Below are 13,134 nucleotides of genomic sequence, written 5' to 3' on the forward strand. Positions count from 1 at the left end.
ACCACATACGGGGCATGAGATATGCCCATTCAAAGTTTGCACTTTCAATCGGTTGCTATAGCGCCCCCCTTTGGCCAATTGATGTAATATTGCTTCATTGGCATCCTCCCATGACCCTCTACCACTGTGCCAAATTTCACATGGATTGACCAAGTCAGTGAGGAGAAAAACACGGAACAGACACACACACACACACAGAGTTTTCTTCATTATATGATAAGATGCTTTGATAGGAATTCATTAGAAAAGGCAGGTTAAAGAGGTACACTTAAACAAATTAACCAGTGGCTTTGCATGTTTTAAGCCATTAATGTTAGCAGCAGTGGAAAGTGACATTAACCAATCATCAAATAAATAAATCATAAAAAATCATTTACATTATCGTTATTTAAAAAACATCTAAAAAGGACTAATTTGCAAAGAGTCGTAACACTTGCTTGAGTCATTTGTAATGCAATTCAGCTTGTAAATATGATTTTTTTCCCTTCTTTTTTGGGGGGTAAATTGTTCATCTCCAACAATTCTGTATTACTTATTGGTCTGCAACATTTGATTCTATCTTTTTCTTTATATGTATGATTATTGTTATAGAGGAGGTATCTTCATGAGCCATTTTTGCATTTGAACTTTTCCTGCACAATGTTTTAACTTTCACAACTATTCTAATTTCTTTTTCCTGTCTTTTCTATACATGTATGTGTAAAAACAATAAACTAAACTAAGTTAAACTAACATGAAGTAACGTTTCGGAGAATGCAGTCTGTTTAACGGTACTCAACGTTAACGTTACTTGGCGTTACTCTCCACCACTGCTAACGTTAATTGGCTAAAACATACAAAGCCACTGGTTAACGCTGCTTCTTTAACTTAACTTTTTTTTTTTGCTCCCAGTGACGCGTTTTCTGCTCGTTCAATTAATGTATTTATTAATTTAGGTTTTCGACAAAATGCCTGGTACTCAGTTTGTGATGTGCCGACGCTAACGCTAGCTAGTGTCACTAGCATTAGCACAACTACAAAAGTAGCAAACTCTGCCGAGAGTTAAATTTCAGTGATGTTAACATTTAATATTTTGCCAAATCAATCTGCAGCCGCTGTCCTGAACATTAACAACTCCTCAGAGGAATAATTACAACTTCACCTGACTTCCCTTTGATAGGCTTTACAAGGTTCACTCTGCATTGCACCTCTACGTTGCAATACCCTCTTTCACCACACACACTGACATTAACACGCGCTGTATTTAAAGGGGGGCGCTGTTTCACACATTCAAGAAAACTTTGGGAGAGAAATGAAGCCAGTATTCGAATACATTTTTAACGTTTTAATAAAAATTAAAAATTAAAAGTATATCTTAATACCAGAGGTCTGACCTCCATTTCACTAAAATTACATCCTAATAAATATAGCACTTATTTTTAGGGATTAGCTTTCTATCAAGTCAATAATGTTCACTCAGCAGTGACGTGCTGTTGTGATTGAGCAGTGAAGTGACTCAGAGAAAGAGGACATCAGATGTGTTCTGTTCTTCTTTTACAGTACAAAAGAAGTGAAAGAATGAACAGCTCATTGCAAAGTGAAGGCCAGAGCTGGATTTCCTTTAGAAATGTGAAACAAGTTTTTCTGGTTTTGAGACTGAGTTTCTTGTCACATGCTGCCCTCTGCTGGGAAAAGTCAGTGAGGATGGAGTCATGTTTGTTCAGCACCTGTGGGGATTTTAGATCAGGGGTGTCGAACTCATTTTAGTTCACGGGCCTTATTCAGCTGCATTTGATCTTAAGCAGGCCGGACTAACGTAGAAATAATCTCCTTTGCAGTAATGCTGACATCACCACACCAAACTGAAGTGGAAGCTATTGAAGGAGCAGGTTAAGTTATCCCCTGCCTCACAGGCCATTTACGTATCTAAAGGTTTGGCTGTACCTTAGCTGCAGGGCTCCACCAAAAGTGTTTTAACATAGAGCAATGTTCTATATCTTTAAATATGGCCACAGTGAGAATTTATTGTATTTTCAGAGACCTGTATTCTGGTCAGTGTGGAAACACCTCTGAGGCAGCATTTTACAAGAAGCAGCATTCTCATTTAACTTGCTCCTGAAAGCTGCAGCTCTTAGCCACAACAACTGCTTCAGTATTAGGTGTGCAAAGTCATCTAGTGGGCCTGACTGGACCCTTTGGCAGGCTGGTTCTGGCCCTCGGACAGCATGTTTGACACCCCTGATTAATTCAATTCAAACTTTATTTCAGACACAGATTGGTCCATATAAAACGACAACATAAAAACATCTAAAAGACATACAAACATCCTCTCCAGTGCCTCCAAAAACTGGAAAAGTACCTAGTACTACTCATTTTAGGCAAAGCTATAGCCATAATAATTTCATTTTTTGAGACCATCAGTCGCTCCATAAACTTGTACATAACAATTAAAAGTAGAGCACCTAAGGTGGGAACACCACTGCGTACAAACAGCTGACTGGCACTCGTCCACCTAGGGAGATTCAGCAAGATTCTAAGTGCATCATTATGTGCTACTTGTATTTTTTTTTAACTTGGCCTTACTATACCTGCACCACAAGTGGGCAGTATACAATGGATTACAATAGGCTTTAAACAGTGCAATTTTGACATACTCAGAACACATATAAAATTTGCGTGCCAACATATTCGCCTGACTGTATAATTTGCAGTACTGTCGCTGAATATCATCATCATCGCACAGGTCATCCCTGATGATGTGACCCAGATATTTGACCTTGTCCACGACAGTCAATACATTATCTGCCAGGAGGAAAGAAGGGAATGTTCTCTTCTGGTCCTCCTTAGTCTTCACGATCATAACGACACTCTTTTTAGAATTAAACTTGATGTCAAACTGCTTTCCATAATCAGAGCAGACCATGAGCAGTTGCTGCAGGCCAGCAGAATAGAGAGACATGATGACTAAGTCATCAGCATACATTAGATGGTTCATAAGCCTTTCTCCCACCATACAGCCAGTCCTACACTCTGTAAGCCTGTTTGAGAGCTCATCCATAGACAAATTAAAAAACATAGGTGACAGAATCCCACTCTGTCTAACTCCATTACTCCCTAAAAAGGGTTCAGATGTGGTGTTACCCCATCTTACCTGCATAGTTTGATATGAGTACCAGTAATGTAAAACCCATACTAAAGGAGGGGCCCCTCTGTCTTGTAATTTCAAAAACAGTTTCGCATGATTAATGCAGTCAAAAGCTTTTGATGCGTTGAGGAAGCACATAAACATGGTGGAGTTGTGATTCCTGTACCTACTAACAGCCTCTTTTAAAGCATAGATGCACATGTCTGTGCCATGTTTGCTTTTCAGAGGTGGCTATGTATTCCTGTAGCCTATCTAGTAGGATTCTTTCTAAAACCTTCAACAACACACTAGCCAGGGCAATGGGCCTGTGATTATCAGTACTGGAGATCTTTCCCATTTTATCCTTAACCAACTGGAACAAGCAAGACTGACAGCATAGAATCTGGCAAGATGCCATGCATCAGCATTCCTGAAAAGCACAGAGCAAGTAAAACTGAAATTCTGTGGCTAGATAATTTCAAGTGCTCTGATGTAATCTGATCAAGGCCACAAGATTGGTTTAGAGCCAATTTCCCAATAAAATAAGTGACTTCATCAGGCCTAATGAGCACGTCATCACAGGGAACATCTCCAACACAAAAAACTTCACCAGTGACACAGTTAAAAAGGTCCGTGTAATGTCTTCTCCATAATTCTGCAATATTAACACTCCCAGTAACCCCTTCAATATTTGAGGGCAGAGGTATTTTACTATTATTCATAATTTTGACTTATTTCCAAAAATCTTGGACATTATTTTGCTGCAGCTTTCTGGCCATAGAGTTTGCTCTCAAAGTCTGTTCATTTCTCTTTATAAATCGCACTGCATATTTGAACCGAGTTACAGCCTGCTATCCACTCAGGCCCATGCCTTGGTTTGCCTGAGATCACCCAGTTTTTCAAAGGTTAAGACTGACCTAAGCTATTTTAAACTATTTAGATAACTTATACAACCTGAGCGGTCAGAATGTGAGAAAGCCGAGTTTCATGCTACCGTCTTCTTATGATTTTGGATTCCTCAGTCTCATTATAATAACAGAGGTTTTATTTCAGTGCGAGTTGATTACCACAGCTTGTAACGTCAGGTTTTCCAATTTCTTGTTTTGTGGCAGCCGACAAAAACTTTGGCCTTTCTAGTGACTGAACTTGTAAGACTATATCAAGTACCTCATTACAGTGAAAGCAGGGGTGTAGAACTGACAGCTGGGGCCCATGGGGTGCAGACGGCCCTTGTAAATGACTCAAATTGCCACCTCCGATCTACATCTGTGTTCAAGGACGAACTCACATTTGATTTGAAATGGTGCCATTTGCTAATAGTCAGTAGCAATCTGTAGCAAAATTATATGCTTATTCTAGACGAACTAGAAAAAGCATGACTTAACTAAATATATTTTTTAAAACATTTCATTTCAATGAATAATATATTTTCTTTAATATTTTTGCCATCAACAGATATGCAATGATGAGTGTTGGGTCACATGAATGTTGATGCCAACGTCTCTATCTCTAAGTCTGTTTAATCATGTGACAAGACGATATGATCTGGTGGATAGTTTAGGTGCAAAATCTGTCAAGACTGTCACAATAGCGTGCACTAGGGCCCGTGATAACTACCTTCGCTACCAGCCAGTGTAGAGCTCGTTCTGTAGGTGTGTGTGTCCAGGTAAACGGCCGTACAGGTGCAGTTTGAACAAATGCTGTTCAGTTTTAAAATCTTATGGTCACGAAGTCACTGTGGCTTCATATCTGCACTGATGTTTTAGATTTACTGGAAACTTAAAATTCCATCATCTGGACCAATAAATTGTTTCATGTATTAAAGATTTAATTTAAGACTTATTTACAACACATTTTCTTCTAACATTTTTCACCACGTTGCTTTGTTGTCACACTGTTATGTAACATTTTATTCATACCTTCTCTGAAAGCTTTTGTTTGCACTCATGCAGTGTTTGGATTTGACCATGCTCAGGTGATAACAACCCCAAACTGGGCTCTTTGTCTTAATTTTTCATGTCTTTTGCCAAATGGAATTGTTACCTATAGAACTGTCATCTGGATATCTTAATGTTTTCAACCAAATGTTGACCTTTAACTGACGATGGCTGCTGAAAACTAACGTTTCAGTGACCTGAGACGTTACGTTAAAGCTCGATGCAGACAAGACGCTTGCCTCACACAGTTCAGGCACAAATTCATTATTAAGAAATGACAACACTTGCAAAGGAAAGTAGGTTTTTTTTTCCATTTTATTTTAACAAAGTTTCCAGCGTCACACTCAGAAATTCCTGTGAAACAAAACAGAGAAGAGAAGAAAATGTGTCAAATCCAAGTTGTCAACAGATAGAGATTTTAACTCTGATAAACTGTCTGGATCTGCCCTAGAAACAAAGATGAATGCCATTTCTGAAAACATCCATTTTAACTAGAAACACTTAAGTGTTCTAAAGTTTTAAATTATGTAATACAGAGCTGTTGTGCTTCTTCCTCTCAGCAGCAACATTGATAATCTAGTCTTCTCAAATCAACACAACTGAGATTAGATTCTTACTTTGCGACAACGGAGTCGTTCTTCGCCAGCCTCAGGATGGAGTCGTCGGACTCACCCTGTAAAAAGAAATAAAATCTGTTCAGACAAGAGCTGTCAGCGTTTAGACAACAATCTCATGGCAGAGGCAGATCTCCAGTAGAGACCCCCGATGTGCTCATGTCAAGGTTTGCACTGCAGAAAAGGCAACATCTTCTCTTTATTAGAGCGCCTTTCATTCGAAATTCAACTGTTCGTTTGAATGTCGGTCACTGTCCAACTGTAATGACTTGAAATCAAAATTTACGGTCTACATGTGTGTGTATAAAACATCCGTGTGTAAGTACTTTTTCCAAGTAAACACACTGATGTCATTTTAAAATGAACAATAAAGAAAAAGCTTGTGTTTAATATAAAAAGAAATCAAAATCTCATCGCTGTTGTAAATGCTATTTATTACTGTCATTCTTTGGTCTGTCCAGTGATTGTAAACAGTCATTGGGTCTGTCAGGCTGGAGAACTTTTCACAGTAATGCATCTCTCTCCGGCTCAATTTCTCTCTGTGAATCCTGTTGTCATATGGATCACTGCAAATTTATTATGTTGATCTGTTCTGTATGACATCTATAGCACATCTGTCCCTGCTGGAAGAGGGATCCCTCCTCAGCTGCTCTTCCTGAGGTTTCTACCATTTTTCCTTATCCGCTGTGAGGGTCCAAAGGACTGTCGTGCCCAATATCACAAATATCTGTGATATTGGGTTTTAAAATAAAACTGAATTAAGTTGAAATAGTTCAGACCCATTGAATCTGAATTTAGGACAATCTAAGACTTTAAGGCCTTATATTAAGGATACTTAATTTAAGACATTTTCAGAGTGTTAAAGGACCTGTGGACACCCTGAGTCTATGAGCCAGCACACTGTTTACAGTAGTTTGCCTAATGATCCAGCAGAGGGCGCTCACTATCAGCTCAAACTGTTGCATGCCCTCAACCATAGTTTAGGAAAAGTGACAGCCCACCTCCAGATTCTGCCAAGTAGAAACTTCAGTCTGCTAGAAACACATTGAATACCATCCTCTGCTGTCCAGCTCTTACAATAATATTTAACAATAATAATTCTATGCTAGAAACAAATTACAGCCAAACTAAAAACTCCACTTCATGATGAACCCATAATACAAATTAATCAGTGCTAGAAAAAAGAACCTGTTTGAGAAGTACATACTGACAAAAAGAGAAAATTCAGGTTGATGCAAATGTGTCACTCTGACATGTCACACATTTTTATTAGTTATGACCTCACTATGATCACTACACACACACACACACAGGGAGTCTCCAGATAATATTCCTGTGCTGTGAGACTCTCGCTGATGACTGACAAGCAAACTGATGGATTACGTGTTAATGACAGCAGTGAAAGTATGATGCAACAGACATTTGGCTGAAACGTACCATTCTGCGGATGGCGCCACAGATAGCGTAGGTCTTGAACTGACCATTGAAGCGACCGGTCACCTTGTCAACCTGCAGAGAGAACGGAGCACGCTGGTTAGGAACATTTAAAGTGCAAAACAACTGTTGCACATCACAAACGTTCAGGTTTCAGGTCAACTCATGCTGTTTTTATAAATACTCAAATCATTAAATTAAGACATTCAAAACCTCTCTATCCTCTGACAGAGCTGGTTTCACAACAAATGTGCATCTTGACAAAACCTGCCCAAATCTGAAAATGTACTGTGCTGCTGTTTTGGCATGCGACAGCTCCTTCACTATAGTCAGGATATTTTAACATTTTTTGACATTTTCAGATGCATGTAAAGCCGTCTGAGTTATGAGAACATATTTTTCCTTCTGATACAGGCATCCACGCATTTCTATTCATACCTGAGCGTAGGGCTGGAAAATTATGATACCAGTACCCTTAAAATGATAGCCATACCAACAGAGTACTTCATTTAATACCCATCATGTCAATAGACGCATTGAGTTGCCTAAAATGCTGCCAGACACCACAGACCTGTCGTAAAGCCATACTTTCACATGTTTTGGTGGCATCTGTGGCTCTGTCACATACAACACATACCACACCACAGACTGTAGGAGTTATAAGTGCAATAGTAGGACAATCATTTGTCACCTTAAACTGAAGAACGCTTGAGTTGATTGGCCGCGAGCAAAACCATACAAAGTCTTTTTTCTGGATCAGGTTACAAAAAGGATCAAATGCAGGTGTTGTCTGAGCGGAGAAGTGTCGATACTTCTCAGTCACAGTCTCAACACACGCTCTTTGTCAATGTTATATTATTGCTGCATGATATCTGTGTACTTTTCAAAACCATCTGCAGTTAAACTGTGTGACCACACAACAATGATGTGTATAAAACTAGTGTAGGCCTGATCTTTACTGAGATATATTTCACATGCAGCAAGTGTCAAAAGTCTGGTGTTTGATTGTGTTACCATGAATTTGGCAGAAAACCAGTCGCTGCCTGTGAAGGTAAAATAAATATCTAAAACCAAGCATTATGTTGAGTACACGTCATTTCTAATAAATTGTTGAACAACTAGCAACATTGACTGGCATGACCCTCGGACCGTACGTGCATTTTGCCTCTTGTTTACATTAACAGTTACAGCTGGAATAATACAAATATCTATTAATATCTGATCTATTAATATCTCTCAAGACTTTTTTAGTCTTATTCCGTTTCCACGCTGCAGAGCCTTATTGATGACTAATAATGTCCGAGCTTCACATTATGTTAATGTCAGTTTTCCCTGAACTATTCAACCTCATTCCCACCATGCTGCTGTGGTTTGCTATTGTGGGCAACACCATGCAAATATTTAAAACCAACACTGAGCCGACTGTTTGCTTGACTACTGTACACAAAACAAAGTCAGATAGAGGAGCATGTGTCACCAAGCTAGTGGACTACTTTATTGCACACTGCCACATAAAAGCTGACAATAATAACAATAAAGTGTGACGTATCTTCAATAGACAGACTCAGACTGACACACTAACGCTGCATGTCCACTGCATAGTACAGCACGGCTCCACTCAACTCCTCTTTTTTGGTTTTCCATAACCAAAGTTGTGATAGTACGTGGTACTTTTTTAAATGGTACCACCTCGGTCAAGGTTCCAAATGAGCTGAGCAGATGCTAAAAGGTGGAGTTAAAATGCTGCAGATTGGTCAGAGAAATTCTTCCCTTGTGCAAAACAGACATCCTGCAAGAACTCACCATTCTAAAATTGCCATGCTACCGTCAACAGCAACTGCAATTCTTTTATTCACTTGGCTCAAATTTTAGATTCAATTCCCAAAAGCTGCAACCACATGATCATGCCGTCACTCACTATTGATTAATTGTTTTGTCAATAAAATGTCAGAACAGTGAAACGTGCCATGTGTCCAGAACTCAAGGTGACGCCTCGAACGCAGGTTTGACCTCAAAACCAAAAACATTCGTCAAAATTTTCTGATTTGGGGTCACACGATTTCAGCTTTGAGAATTAGAGGTCTTTAAGATATTAATGTGCGGATACATGCTGCATGTTTGGGCCTCTTTTACGAATCTTTTTAAGCTAACACAGCTTGTATGAACATGAAAACTCTTGCAAGTGGTGTTTAGCTTTTTTAAGCTGGATAAAAAAACAAGGTTTAATTTAAGTTTATAGTCAGCACCAACTCTGTTTTATTACTATTATTACCAATATCTCATGTTAATCAACACAGCATGTCTACTAGAGCCTCAATCTTGACACGCTGGTGTAGTTTCATGTGTTTCTGTTACATATTACACCGGTTTTAAAGTCGCTGCATTGGCTCCCCGTGTGTTTCAGGATCGATTTTAAGGTTCTTTTAGTTTTTAAATGTCTTAACGGTCTTGGGCCATCTTATTTATCTGACCTGCTTTTATCATATCAACCCTCGCAGATCTTGAGGTCCTCCGGCACCGGCCTTTTAATCATTCCAAGAGTTACAACAAAAACCCACGGGGAGGCTGCATTCAGCCATTATGGCCCTCATTTATGGAACAGCGTGCCAGAGAGCATCAGGACTGCAGAGACTGTTGATGTTTTTAAAAGGAGGCTCAAGACTCACCTTTTTAGTTTGTCTTTTAACTGATTTCTTTTACACTTTTAATTCTTGTACTATGTTAATCTAATTTCTAATGCTTTGAAATTATTTATTTTTAAATCTTTATGCATTTTACTATTATTAAATTTCTAAATCGTCATTTTTAAAATTTATTTATTCATTTATTATTATTTTTTTAATCTTTAATTTTTTCTAAATCCTTAAATTTTTATTTATTTTATCATTATTTTATCTCATACTTGTTGTATCTTTATCATACTGCCTTTTAGTTTTTAGCTCCAGTGTTTCCTCATGGGGGGCCTCCACACTGAGGTGTGTCCAGTCTGCCCACGAGAGATCCCTCAGGCCCGGGGGACTGGGGGGCTCTGCACCATGTGTGGAGTCTACCCTGGTCTGTCTGGGTCGAGGTGGTCTCTGTGGTGACTCCCTGTGGCCATAGGCTGTGACACCTCTCAGTGTGGATGAGCTCCCCATAGGTGGTTCTATCCTCACCTGGTGCCTCAGTGCCCTGTCGTGTTACTATATTGACTGTGTGCGGGTTTTCAATATCTGTAGTATTTTTGCTGTATGTTTTTATTTTGTGAAGCACTTTGTGTTGCATTTTTAATGTATGAAGAGTGCTATATAAATTAAGTTTGATTTGATATGACAGGATAAACTTTAAGACTGAAATCTTTCGTTTTACCTCAGCAATGTTGATCTGGATGGAGGCGTGGTCCTTGGCTCCAATGATTCTGTTGCTGGCAGAGCTGCAAAACACAGAAACAATACTCTAGTTTAATGTTCTACACCATTCATACTGCTCTCCGTGTTTAAGAAGTCTGCATAACAAACATGTCGGTGAGGATTCTCAGTCATCCAGGTCATAGTAGTAAGTGCTACATCATAGGCAACTGGACTTGCTTGAGTTTCTTGAAGATGTTTCACCTCTTGTCCGAGGCTTCTGAAGTGTACAGAACTGGATAAGTACCATCAACATCAAGAAACTCAAGCATTTCCAGTTGCATACGATACGGCACTTAAGATCTACATAGCTAAGGTTTTACTACGGCTGAGCCTCAATGCAACAATTTCTGGTGTAAATAAAAAATAAAATAAAATAAAAAAGCACTGTCACAAAAGGTAACCACAGGCTTCTCCTCAGAATCATTCAGTTCAGTCCTCTGGATACCAAAATACAGTGGTGGAATGTAACTAAGTATGTTTACTCAAACACAAGTACACACTTTATTCGAGTATTTCCATTTTAAGCAACCGTACACTTCCACTGCTACATCTCAGAGGTAGATATGAAGCATGAAAGCCATGCATGTCCAGGTGTGTTGGTATTAATGTTTGTGATAAACTAAAGGATGAAAGTGCTGAGAAAACTCTACTTGTTCAGCTAATAAACTATTTAAAAAACCTCTTGGATCAGCTGCTAACTGGGCTGTTTTTCTGACACCATGAAAAGTTGACTTTTCAGAGCTATGTGGGTCTCAAGACAGACACATTACAAACCTATACTGATATTATAGACTATGATGCACTGCTGTAGATTAAACTACGCAGCAGTATATAGAGAAGTTAAAATGAGCACAGCATACAGCAGGAAAATGCAACACACATTAATGCAGCAGTAACCCTAATCCTAAAACATCATTACGAATAAGAAAACACTGTCAGCATGGAGTATTTTACTGTACAATGAAAACTTTAAATACTGATAATACTAAGGTAACGCTTGGTATTTTAGTTTGATATTAGTACTTTTAATTAATAAAAGGATCTACATACTTCTTCCACCACTCAGACAAGTCACTCACCATTTACGTGGGACGTAAAGGTCCACAAATTCACCAGCGTCGTTCTGCATGTTGAAAGGTTGTGCAGGTGGTCGCTTACAAACCTGAAATAAACACGAGTCCAAAAACAGAAGTCAGAAAAGCCGGTGCGTTCATACTTTTCCTGTGCTAACGTTAGCAGACGTCACCCTAACTCTGCTAGCACCACGATACACACCTAATGTTTCAACTGTGGCTTGTTTCCAAGAAACTACGTCCAAATATATGTGTTGACAAATCTTAAAAAGCGCATATTTTACTCATACAAGTCCACACAGACACCAGCAACTACAGGGGAGTTAGCCTGCTAGCATACAGCTAGCATGTTACAGAGCGCTCATCACGGCCGCATGTGGCTGCTCACACACTCGACCTACGTCTGATATTTACACACAATTTCTACCATAAACACCATCCAAAATTCATCCATAGCTACATACTCACGTTAAGTGTAACAAATCTCACAGAAAATTGTGCGTTTGTAGGAGAAAATACCAATTTAAACGTTTTTACGAAGAGAGCTCGACAGATACCCACCGTATACGACAAATGGCCGACAGGAAAGGAAGAGGAGGTGACCCGGAAGGAGATGTATCCTCCCTGGAAGTTTTTATCGCCACCTGCTGGATGTCGGCATTACAATCAGAATTAACTGCACTGACTGGCCAAAAGTATGCAGACACACTGTGTTTTACTTCAGTCAGGCACTGTTGCATGGTATGTGTGTATGTATGTATTTTAATTTTATACACTTTGTTAACACCCAAGGGGGAAATTCAATGTTTTCACTCTCTTGTCGTATACATATACACACGCAGGTGCCTTGCTCAAGGGCACATCGGCAGTGCCCAGGAGTTGAACTGGCACCTCTCCAGCTACCAGTCCACGCTCCATGTTTGGTCCGGTGGGGACTTGAACCGGCAACCCTCCGGTTCCCAAGGAATGGATGGATGGATGGAAGGTGTCTCTCCGTCCACCTTGAAGCACTGCGCCGACTTGCTGTCTCCGGTGTTTGCCTACATCTTCAACACCTCACTGGAGACATGCCAAGTGCCAGCCTGCTTCAAGACCTCCACCATCATTCCCGTCCCCAAAAAGCCAAGGACCACAGGACTTAATGACTACAGACCCATCGCCCTGACCTCTTTGGTAATGAAGTCCTTTGAGCATCTTGTGCTATCACACCTCAGAGCCATTGCCGACCCTCTCCTGGACCTCCTGCAGTTCACCTATAGAGCCAACAGGTCTGTAGACGACACTGTCAACATGGCCCTCATGGCCGCCTTCCATGGCCCTCCACTTCACCCTCCAGCATCTGGACTCCCCAGGAACCTACGCCAGGATCCTGTTTGTGGTCTTCAACTCTGCCTTCAATACAATCATCCTGGCTCTGCTACAGGACAAGCTCTCCCAGCTGAGTGTGCCTGACTCCACCTGCAGGTGGGTCACTGACTTCCTGTCTGACAGGAGGCAGCTCGTGAAGCTGGGGAGACATGTTTCTGACACCAAAACTATCAACACTGGATCCCCCCAAGGCTGTGTTCTTTATCCTCTGCTCTT

General features: G+C 40.0%; 1 protein-coding gene across 2 annotated transcripts; it reads right to left on the reverse strand.

The window, feature by feature from the left end:
* Nucleotides 1-5,337: 5,337 nt before the first annotated feature.
* On the reverse strand, nucleotides 5,338-12,162 carry rps21 (ribosomal protein S21). 2 transcript variants are annotated; one of them, XM_050064033.1, is made up of 6 exons: nucleotides 12,112-12,162; nucleotides 11,557-11,639; nucleotides 10,437-10,500; nucleotides 7,092-7,163; nucleotides 5,658-5,713; nucleotides 5,338-5,394 (listed from the first exon to the last, which is right to left on the reverse strand). In XM_050064033.1, exons 2-6 carry the CDS (start codon nucleotides 11,604-11,606, stop codon nucleotides 5,385-5,387), a joined length of 252 nt encoding a protein of 83 aa, XP_049919990.1. In that variant the 5' UTR covers nucleotides 11,607-11,639; nucleotides 12,112-12,162; the 3' UTR covers nucleotides 5,338-5,384. The 2 variants fall into 2 exon arrangements, with proteins under 2 accessions (XP_049919990.1, XP_049919989.1); XM_050064032.1 differs by lacking the exon at nucleotides 12,112-12,162 and adding an exon at nucleotides 12,019-12,074.
* Nucleotides 12,163-13,134: the final 972 nt, after the last annotated feature.

Source organism: Epinephelus moara, chromosome 16, assembly GCF_006386435.1.
Source record: "Epinephelus moara isolate mb chromosome 16, YSFRI_EMoa_1.0, whole genome shotgun sequence".
Lineage (NCBI taxonomy): Eukaryota > Metazoa > Chordata > Actinopteri > Perciformes > Serranidae > Epinephelus > Epinephelus moara.

What these genes read in the sequence shown, in the direction of transcription:
- rps21 (XM_050064033.1), bottom strand. Translation starts at nt 11,606, where the DNA reads ATGCAGAACGACGCTGGTGAATTTGTGGACCTTTACGTCCCACGTAAA. An exon ending in CTTTACGTCCCACGTAAATG is followed by an intron (nt 10,501 to 11,556) that starts GTGAGTGACTTG and finishes TGTGTTTTGCAG; the next exon opens with CTCTGCCAGCAACAGAATCA. An exon ending in TCCAGATCAACATTGCTGAG is followed by an intron (nt 7,164 to 10,436) that starts GTAAAACGAAAG and finishes TTCTCTCTGCAG; the next exon opens with GTTGACAAGGTGACCGGTCG.